We start from the raw sequence: 11603 nt of genomic DNA, 5'->3' as shown, positions 1-11603 counted from the left end.
TAGGTCAACCAGGTTCCACTCTTTCTCAATCAGGCCTAATACAGGAAGTTACTGGAACACATTACCAGACCACCATATAGTTGTTTGAGTGTCATCCATTTCTCCATCTCCTACAGTATGTTATTTAAAGTCAAGGACATTCCATGGGGACTGTGTGTCTGTTCTTTGTTGCAATTGTACTGTTTTTTCATGATGTCATCATGAAACTGTCGCCCGGCTGCTGAATATAACATTATGCCTGATTTCTGAGCAATTTCATGCAATATATAACTTGTATGCATCTGTATGGCTGGATCATTTGAGCAGGTGCTGGGTTTTCATCAGTTACAATCGTCTTTCTCTCTCTACAGGAAATGGCTTCTGCAAATGACTCCCCACTTTTCTCTCTTACTTGCTTATCCTGAATCGTAAATGCACTGCATGTGATTTTTTTGGAATCGTCAGTCAGAAAAGGTACTTTCAAACAAGAAATAAATTATACCGGTACAGTAAATGTATTTATGACAATCAATTGATTACTTGCAGATGAACTATTCAGAAAGAAACTGAAGTCAGTACCTAGTAGAAATGAATTGCATATTGTGATTGCTTTGAGCCCATTTCATTGGGTATTATACAGTACTAAGTTGATTTTGGGGTAACACTTTACTTGACACCTAGCGTCATAACATGTTATGACACGGTCATAATCATATCATAATGTGTCATAACAGCTGACATAACTGTCATAACCTGCCATAATATGGTCACAACACTGTCCTGACACATATATGTATACCTGTTGTGACATATATTGCATTATTTTATGGCTGGTGACACCTACATAGTTCAGTTTCTGAAGTGTATTTGTTCGGTCCTTTGTTTTGTGGCTCTACTGCTCTAATGATGCAGTCCATCTGATTGAGTTCTGTTGGATGGGTTTTAGGTTCTGGGTCCAACATACTGTAGTGATGAGGCTGAGAGAAGCATGGTTGGGGCACCTTGTTTTTTAGAGCTCAGTCTCTCCACTCCCCAATGCCAACAATTTTTCTACCATTCCACCACTGAGCTGAAATGACACGTTGTAACCTTCTTCACTTATTTTTCTATTTTGTTGTTTGTTCTGCATAAGTCACAATTTAAATCTTTATCATTTTTTTATGGACAGGGTTTAAATTATTGTGTGCCAATTTAGTAGACTTGTAATCTCTCCCCCATTGCCACCACCACTACCACCACAGCCCCGCTCCATGTGCTTCATCACCTGTGAAGGTCTTATCTTATCTGTGGCTGCTCCGTGGCTGTTCATTAATCACTCCGAGAGCCCGTGGCCTTGTCCAGCTCCCCCTCCCCATATAAGCTCTGACTAGGCTGGTTGGAGGGAGCCCTCCATGTATGGATCCAGTGCCCCATTGTGCCTGTCAGACACATGCCCACATCCCTACCTGGTTGCTCCCCGATATGGGCTCTCTGTATGCCAACCCTGTGCCTGTGGTTATCAATCCAAAGACCCTTCCTTGGTTCCATTTAATGCGCTGCTGCAGCCCTTATCCGATCTGTATGTAGTATTTTCCAAGATACGGGCCTATGCCACTTTATATAGGAAAATTACCTGCCACACGGGCAGCTGTCTGATAGTAAGAGGTCTTAAGTTGAAAGCTTTCCCTCTTTCCAAGGCTTTTCTTCCAAACTGTAGGCAATATCTATACAATGATATATGAATTTGATATAGTTAAGGGGCTCTGAATTTGATGGCTGCTCACTGACACATTGCAATGTCTTTGTTCTTGTTGGACCAACATTGCAGTCTCAATTATTGTCTTCTCACTGGTGAGGAGAGTAGACGTGAGTCGTGCGGTGACTGAGTGCCAAATTCAAAGATGTCACAAATTGGAATGTGTGGGCGGCAGAGGAGGATGGAGGATGGAGGGATGACGGAACATAAATAGTTTGTTCTGGAAGCAGCAGGAAAGTTATGACACAGAGATTAAACAAATCGACCCTCAGTATCCCCAGCCGTTAGCCAATCTATAGTAATCAGTGTGACTGTATTGAGTTCTCCACTTCATAGACCCTTACCAATCAGCAAAGAAAACACAGTTCTGTCATCCATTTTCTTCAAGGGATCTTTAAAGAGAGAGAAAGTGTGTGTGTGTGTGTGTGTGTGTGTGTGTGTGTGTGTGTGTGTGTGTGTGTGTGTGTGTGTGTGTGTGTGTGTGTGTGTGTGTGTGTGTGTGTGTGTGTGTGTGTGGGTGTGTGTGAGGGACAGAGAGATATCTGTGTGTGTGTGTGTGTAATTTTACTAGGGTGGCAAGGTAGCCTAGCAGTTAAAGCATTGGGCCAGTAATGAAAAGGTCGCTAGTTTGAATCTCCGAGCTGACAAGGTGAAAAATCTGTCGATATGCCCTTCAGCAAGGTACTTAACCCTAATTGCTCCAGGGTTACTATTGATAACGGCTGGCTGTGTGTGTCTCAGGGTGAGTTGGGATATGAAAAAAACACCTTTCCAGTTCACACATGTATAATACACACTTCTACATGTGAAATCAGACAAATATAAGCACCCACTAAATTCGTATTTTTAAGATCTACAGTAATTACAAAAGTATCACAACCTATTCAGATTGTCGTAAAATGGTCACGTCAACTATTTGCATAGTGATACATGGAGTAGATCAGTGTAACAGTGCTAATTTGTGAGCTTGTGGTGATCATTGAAACAGAAACAGTGCCCTCTGGGCAGTGATTAGAGCATTGATCAGGGTGCTGCCTGGCTCTAAAATTGATCTGCTGGTGACGTCAAATCAAATCCTATGACTCGCACGCACGCACACACACACACACACCACACACACACACACACACACACACACACACACACACACACACACACACACACACACACACACACACACACACACACACACACACACACACATACACATAGTATTGCTATAACTCCTCACATTCATTAAACACCACCACAAAACAACCTCACCTGCTTGTCCAGTAAGCATTGGCATCAGTGTGCTTACATTCTTTAACCTTTGGATGCCTCTCCAGTTTGTCCTACAGAGGACCAGGGATGATGAAATGCCCTATTACAAATAAATAATGAGCCTACTGGCAAGAGAAACATTCCTAATGTTTTGTCCAAATATCTAGCATTCATCGTCAATGATAATGTATTCCGCTCCAGTGCCAAACGGCTATATACTTGCAGCCAGGGGTGATTTCATCATGGATATGATTAATAAAAGACTGGAAGTTCAAATTCCTTCCCTATAAATGAAATGCCCTGGGGCTGTATAGGCATCACAATAAGGGCTTAGTTTGTTTTGGTCTGATTGATGCTTTTTCTGCGTACTGCTCCAGCTTTGTTTGTTTATGCTAATGAGTGTGATGACCTGTTGGTGTTCCGTCTAGCAGTGAAATGGCAGCCAATGCTGCGGGAGTCATCCATTGATCTCTGTTCAATGTATCTTTCTCATAGACAGACACAGACTGTTTCCTGGATTAACAGAGCAAGACGGAATGAGAATGTGAAAGCGTGCCACAAGACAAGTGCGTCCCTGCTGCTTAGATAATTTATACATGATTCCATCCTCTCCATTTTGTCTCAGCATCACATTTGAAATGATCGTTTCACCGATTAAAGAGGCTAATTTCATTTCTCACTCATCACCAAGATGTCTATGCCCGTTGCCATGTGGGTTTGAAATGTATCCTGACCTAAAGGAGAGGTTTTCCATTGAGAGAAACTGCTGTGTTTATACTGTATGCTGTGGTTATTACCTTCCTTTAGTGCAGTGCTTATCAGCTGATATTAGGTTTAGAGTAAAGACATAGGCCTACTACTCTATACACCTCTAATTTTCTCAGTCAAAACCCACAACCAAAATTGCTGTGTGTGTGTGAGCTTGGACAAAATACCTATGCATTCTTGCTGGACTCAGAGGAACTGATAAATGTTTTTGCATTGCGTTATTCAAATGCTCATTTTTTGACATTACCTTGCAGTCACACAAAGTATTCTCAGCTGATTCACCAAATACAGGGAGGGCACTTGCATGCCATATAATGAATTAATAGATAATTATTTAAATTTACTTTTTGTCAGAGAGTGTATTATAATGGGTAACCATTTTAAAATAGCATGATATTGTCTCCCTTATCTTTGATTATTGCGCTGCATTACTCAGTCTGTTAGGTGTTGCAAACTAAAGTTCAACTTTTACTTGTTCACCAGCACACCACTGAGACTAGAGGCATGACCATGTTTCTCGTATCAGGGGACCAGTCAAGATACTGTGCTTCACAGAGCAAAATATTTGGTTTTGTCTCAGGCTATGCTGCCTTTACTCCAGCCTACAGATCAATAATCTGCCTTTCTTTAGTAGGAAATCAAGATTGTACCGATAGAGATGGCAACTCCACTTCAAGTCCTTAGGAAACTGTGCAGTATTTTGTTTTTTATGTATTATTTCTTACGTTGATAGGTCCAGAAAACCTTAAATGTTATTACAGCCGGGAAGAACTTTTGAATATCAGAGATGTCAACTTGCCAGCCCAACTAGCGCTACGACCAGGAATACGACCTTCCCAAAGCGGATCCTTTGTCTGCACCTCCCAGGGCATTTGAACTGATTCCAGAGGCCGACCCAAAACAACGCCGGAGGAGGAGAGGGTGCAGTAGCGGTCTTCTAGTGAGGCTTCAGATGCGAACACACCACCCACCGCTTCCGAGTATATTATTCGCTAATTTCCAATCCATAGTTACAAAAGTTGAGAGATGCTTTCCAAATAAATATTTGGGATTGTAGTATACTCTGTTTCACGGAGACATGGCTAGCTGAGGACATGCTGTCGGAGTCCATGCAGCCAACGGGATTTTCAGTACAATGGAAATTCCTCACAATCAAAGCCAACCATATTATCTCCCAAGAGAACTGTCCTCGGTTATCGTCACAGCCGTGTATATCCCCCGCAAGTGGAAACCAAGATGGCCATCAAGGAACTTTACTGGACTTTATGCAAACTGGAAACCATATATCCTGAGGCTGCATTTATTGTAGCTGGGGATTTTAACAAAGCTAATCTGAGAAGAAGGCGACCTAAATTCTATCAGCATATCGATTGCAGTACGTGAGCAAGTAACACACTCGACCACTGCTACTCTAACTTCCAGGAAGCATACAAGGCCCTCCCCCACCCTCCTTTTGGAAAATCTGACCATGACTCCATCTTGCTGCTCCCCTCCTATAAGCAGAGACTAAAACAGGAAGCGCCCATGCTTAGGTCTATCCAACGCTGGTCTGACCAATCAGATTCCACACTCCAAGATTGCTTCAATCACATGGACTGGGATATGTTCTGGGTAGCCTCAGACAACAACATTGATGTATACGCTGACTCGGTGAGTGAGTTTATAAGGAAGTGTATAGGAGATGTTGTACCCACTGTGACTATTAAAACCTTCCCTAACCAGAAACCGTGGATTGATGGCAGCATTCGCGCAAAACTGAAAGCACGTACCACCGCATTTAATTATGGCAAGGCGACTGGAAACATGGCCGAATACAAACAGTGTAGTTATTCAATCAAACAAGCAAAGCATCAGTATAGAGACAAAGTGGAGTCGCAATTCAACGGCTCAAACACGAAACGTATGTGGCAGGGTCTACAGACAATCACGGATAACAAAAAGAAAACCAGCAACGTCGCGAACATCGACATCTTACTGCCAAAAAAGAACTTCTTTGCGCGCTTTGTGGACAATACAGTGCCACCGACACGGCCCGCTACCAAAGACTGTGGGCTCTCCTTCTCCGTGGCCGATGTGAGTAAAACGTTTAAACTTTTTAATCCTCACAAGGCCACCAGCCCAGACGGGATCACGAGCCGCGTCCTCAGAGCATACGCAGACCCGCTGGCTGGTGTGTTTACGGACATATTCAATCAATCCCTATTCCAGTCTGCTGTCCTCACATGCTTCAAGATGGCCACCATTGTTCATGTTCCCAAGAAAGCTAAGGTAATTGAACTAAATGACTATCGCCTCGTAGCACTCACTTTTGTCATCATGAAGTGCTTTGAGAGACTAGTCAAGGATCATATCTTCTCCATCCTACTTGTCACCCTAGACCCACTCCAATTTGCTTACCGCACCAATAGGTCCACATACGATGCAATCGCCATCACACTGAACACTGCCCTATCCCATCTGGACAAGTGGAATACCTATGTAAGAATGCTGTTCATTGACTACAGCTCAGCAATTAACACCATAGTACCCTCCAAACTCATCATTAAGCTTGAGACCCTGGGTCTCAACCCCACCCTGTGCAACTGGATCCTGGACTTCCTGACGGGCCGCCCCCAGGTGGTGAAGGTAGGAAACAACATCTCCAATCCTCTGATCCTAAACACTGGTGCCCCACAAGGGTGCATTCTCAGTCCTCACCTGTACTCCCTGTTCACCCATGACTGCATGGCCATGCACGCCTCCAACTCAATCATCAATTTTGCAGACGACACTACAGTGGTAGGCTTGATTACCAACAACGACAAGATCGCCTACAGGGAGGAGGTGAGGGCCCTCAGAGTGTGGTGTCAGGAAAATAACCTCTCACTCAATCTCAGCAAAACAAAAGAGATGATCGTGGACTTCAGGAAACAGCAAAGGGTGCACCCCCCATCCACATTGATGGGACAGCAGTGGAGAAGGTGGAAAGTTTTAAGTTCCTCGGTGTACATATCACCGACAAACTGAAATGGCCCACGCACACAGGCAGTGTGGTGAAGAAGGTGCAACAGCGCCTCTTCAACCTCCGGAGGCTGAAAAAATGTGGCTTGTCACCAAAAACCCTCACTAAGTTTTACAGGTGCACAATCGAGAGCATCCTGTCAGGCTGTTTCACCGCCCACAACCGCAGGGCTCTCCAGAGGGGGATGCAGTCTGCACAACGCATCACCGGGGGCAAACTACCTGCCCTCCATGACACCTACAATACCCGATGTCACAGGAAGGCAAAAAAGATCATCAAGGACAACAACCACCTGAGCCACTGCCTGTTCATCCCGCTTCCATCCAGAACTCGAGGTCGGTACAACTGCATCAAAGCTGGGACAGAAAGATTGAAAAACAGCTTCTATCTCAAGGCCATCAGATTGTTAAACAGCCACCACTAGCACAGAGAGGCGGCTGCCTACCTACAGACTTGATATCACTGGCCATCTTAATAAATGGAACACCTGTCACTTTAATAATGCCCCTTTAAGTATGTTTACATATCTCACATTACTGATCTCATATGTCTATACAGTATACTGTATACTACACTATCTATTCTATACTATCTATTTCATCTTAGCCACGCTGTCACTGTTTTGTTGTGGAATTTGTTAGATATTAGGTTTTGTTGTGGAATTGTTAGATATTACCTGTTAGATACTGCTGCACTTTCATATCTAGAAGCATAAACATTTCGCTACACTCGCAATAACATCTGCTAACCATGTGTATGTGACCAATAACATTTGATTTTATTTGATTTGAAAACATTATAGATGTGTTCATTATGTGTGTTTTAACAAAATCCCTTTACAAAAAGATATTGAGATGTAAAATATGTGATAAATATATGGAATATGTAGTCAAGGATAGTCCTTGAAAGAGTCCAATCCTGATTATGTGTGTGTTCTCTTCTGTACTATAACCTGGGGCCCAGGGCAGTTGGGGGCCTATGGACAGTAATTGATCTGTATCTGGGAGGAGAGTTCTCTCTGGCCATCCTCAGAGACATGAGTCAGCACCTGGTGATTAGAGGGGAAATGATTGTGTTCCGAGGGTTGATTAACAACAATCTAGCAGCACATTTTCCTTGTGAGGTCAGCCCTTTACCCTCTCCTGCATTCTCCAATGCATTCACTCTCCCACCTCTCTTTCTTCCTCTCTCTCCTCCCCCCTTTCTCTCTCTCTCCATCTCTCTTTCTCTCTGTCTGAACCCACTCTTTCACGTCCGGCCACACATTTCTTAAATGCCAATCTCTTTCTTGAAGGCTGTGTCTGTCCATGTCTGCCACTAATAGCAGAGGAAATAGATGGAGGTCTAATTGTGAGTTTTTGTTGTGGGCCCCCAGGAGCAGGGTCTGCCTGCTCAGCAGAGAGACCTCACAGCACTCTCTCAATCAGCCTTATTGATCAGCACTGCTATTGGCATAATCCCTGTGAATAAAATGCTGCTCTATTGAGTCCAAATCCCTACTGGGATTCAGAATGGAGAGACATAACCTTTTGCATCTTGGCTTTGTGCACTTCTATTCAAGTCCTCACCCCTAACAACCTTGCTCCCTTGCAGAGAGGAACGGATAGATAAAGTGGAAATGTCACAATGTGGAGTTGGAGCACAGAATCTCGCAAAAATACCTGTTTTTTGTCTTACTTTCCACAACTACAGTTTCAGCAGCAGACCAAGAGATAAATTATTGAAATTATTAATAAAATCAAGGGCAGGTCAAATCATGTTTTTCTGGGCCTTGACTCACTTATGATGACATCAAAGAGAGAAGAAGGCTTGACTTGTGCATCTAGATACACTCCCTGTTGTTACACCAGGAACCCCCTTGACATAAGAAATAATTGGAAGATGAAAAAGACAATGTTTATACAGATTCTCAGTGTACAGAATGTGCAGTGTTTTTTTAACCACATCTTAAAGAACAAGCATTATATTTTCTCGTGATTTATACTGGTGTACGAGGAGGGAAACTACCTCTTCACATTTACTTTCCGATTTCAGAATAATTTCAACTTCCTAGAAAAAAGATTGCTTTAGTAATCTCAATAAGTGTTGCAAATGGTTATAAATAGGGAATCCATTCGGTACATTTCTTAACATTAGCAGGCACTAGCCTTTTGGTCCGTCAATATCCCTTTTCTCTCTGTTACTGCCATAAGGAACTGCCATTATCCTTTATTTCCCTGAGCCTCAGAATGACTTTAGGTAGTCGAGTAATTTCCCATATCATGTATTTATTTAGTAATTAATATGTATTTATTTATTTATTTGTGTATTAATCTATGATCTATGTATTTAATATTAAATAGTACACAGTCCTTTTTCATTAGTTCTGTTGTTGTAAAGTTACTGTTTCTCAGTGGTCCTTTGTTTTCTGTTTGGCTGGAATATAGGGCAGTACTGTTTGGGTGCTTTTATCTGAAACAGTCTGTGTGCTGCTGTTCCGTAGCAGTTTTTTCCGGCAACTTGCGGGATTAAGAAGACCCTTTCTGGGCAACGTGTGAGTTCCCGCTGCCACGTTCAACGGGAACGAGACATAAGAAGGGTCCAGACAGTTATGGAGGACGGAGTGCTCTGAGGAGGAGAGCGGTGGTGTGGGCGAGCCGGCCTGACTAGGACTGGGCTCACTGTCGTCAGTGTCTGGGGTCGCACAGCCGCCCTTCTCCTCATCTCCCTCCTCTTCATCCTCCTCGTCATCATCACAGCACAGCGCGTGGTATAGGATCTTGTCACTGAAGCGGACTCGCTCTCTGGTGCCAGACGTGCGAGAGGTCTTGTGGCTGTGTGTGGAGCTGGAGGCCTCTTCGCTGGCGCTGGACGAGTCTGGGGTGACTATGAGAGGTCCGTTAGGGATGGGCAGCCCCCCATTCATTTGGGAGTAGGCTGAGGCGGTTGTGGGGGGTGGGGTTGGGGTCTGGGTCTGGGTGGGGATGCACCCACGCCCCGCCCCCGGCTCTAGCCCTGCATCCGTGGGCTGCTCTGTTGGCGCTCCTTTGTGGGCGGCGTTTGCTGCAGCGACGGAGGCCTCCAGATAGCTGCAGAACTCCCAGCTGTCTGAGAGCACGTCAGGATTGAGGAAGTCCAGCCTGAAGGCCTCTCCCAGGCCCCTCTCACTGCTGGACGTGCTGCTCGCTGTGGCCACCGTCCAGTCATCCGGCTCCAGGTCAAAGTCAAAATCTGACGTCAGCTTGTCGATCTGACCCACCACCTAGAAGAGTAGAGAGAGGGTAGAATAGTTGTTTAGAAGATATGGTCTACATCATTATACATTATGATCTTGACTTAATATGTTGTTAACTATACATGAATATGCTTTCCACTATGAAGACAAATACTTCACACACCACCGGGGATAGCAAGGAGGGAGGCAAGAGGGGGGGACGGATGATTTGAAGGTATCGACATGTTTTTAAACACTACTTTACAATAATATGATGTTTTAACGTCCACTATGAAGACATACAGTGAGGTCTGAAATTATTGAAACCCTTGATAAAGATGAGCAAAAATGACATGTTTAAAATCAATAATTCAAATACTGAGCTATATTGTATTGTCATTTCTAGTATTTTACTAGAAATGCTCAGAGAAAGAGATTTTGTTTAGCAAGTAATAAAACAAATATCAAAAAGGTAGGGTTAAAAATGATTGACAACCTTTCGATACTTCACCTTGCGAGGATAACGGCACTGAGCCTTTTTCTAAAATGTTTTATGAGTTTGTGAACGCAGTGGGAGGGATCCTACACCATTCCTCCATACAGAATCTTTCCAGATCCTTGATATCCTTCGTCTGCACTTATGGACTGCCAATTCAAACCACAGGTTTTCAATGGGGTTCAAGTCCGGAGACTGATGGCCATTGCAAAATGTTGATTTTGTGGCCAATTCACCAATTATTTATGGATTTTGTTGTGTGCTTGGGGTTATTGTTTTGCTGGAAGATCCACTTGTGGCCAAGATACAGCCTCCTGGCAGAGGCAACCAGGTTTTTTGCTAAAATGTCCTATGCTGGGTAAAGTTCGTGATGCCGTTGACCTTAACAACGGCCCTAGGAACAGTGGAAGCATAACATCAAAGATCTGCCCTGAATTTTAAGACACTGTCACTAGCTGGCTACCACCTGGTACTATACCCTGCACCTTAGAGACTACTGCCATATGTACATAAAATCATTGAACAATGGTCACTTTAATAATGCTTACATACTGTTTTACCCACTTTATACTGCATTCTAGTCATGGCTCCTACTATATAACTACTGCTGTACCCACCTTTTCGATTCATATACTGTCTATACACACCATTCACATACATACATGTACATATTTATTTATATTCCGGACTCTGACATTGCTTGTTTTGATAATGCTCATTCTGATGTCTTAATTTATTGTTATTTTTTACAAAATAAAAAAATTGTGATTAGGTGTGTATTGTTATTGTATTGCTAGATATTGATGCATTATTTGAGCTAGAAACATAATCCTTTCGCTGTACCCGCGATAACAACAATAAAACTGTGTTCGCGACAAATAAACTTTTATTCGATTTCGCTGCTCTGGCACCCCAATGGTGGAACAAGCTCCCTCACGACGCCAGGACAGCGGAGTCAATCACCACCTTCCGGAGACACCTGAAACCCCACCTCTTTAAGGAATACCTGGGATAGGATAAAGTAATCCTTCTAACCCCCCCCCCCCCCCCAAAAAAAGATATAGATGTACTATTGTAAAGTGGTTGTTCCACTGGATATCATAAGGTGAATGCACCAATTTGTAAGTCGCTCTGGATAAAAGCGTCTGCTAAATGACGTAAATGTAGA

General features: G+C 43.4%; 1 protein-coding gene across 1 annotated transcript in view; it reads right to left on the bottom strand.

The window, feature by feature from the left end:
- Positions 1-8620: 8620 nt before the first annotated feature.
- Positions 8621-11603, bottom strand: part of LOC106587233 (inhibitory synaptic factor 1) — a 64116-nt gene continuing 61133 nt past the window's right edge. The window contains exon 3 of the mRNA XM_082969461.1: positions 8621-9987. Coding sequence (XP_082825587.1) covers positions 9136-9987 — 852 coding nt within the window. The 3' untranslated portion in view covers positions 8621-9135. The remainder of the gene's footprint in view (positions 9988-11603) is intronic.

This window comes from Salmo salar, chromosome 26 (genome assembly GCF_965601325.2).
Source record: "Salmo salar chromosome 26, fSalSal1, whole genome shotgun sequence".
NCBI classification, from domain to species: domain Eukaryota; kingdom Metazoa; phylum Chordata; class Actinopteri; order Salmoniformes; family Salmonidae; genus Salmo; species Salmo salar.
Note: the sequence above shows the minus strand (reverse complement) of the source record. Positions and strands in the feature narration are given on the sequence as shown.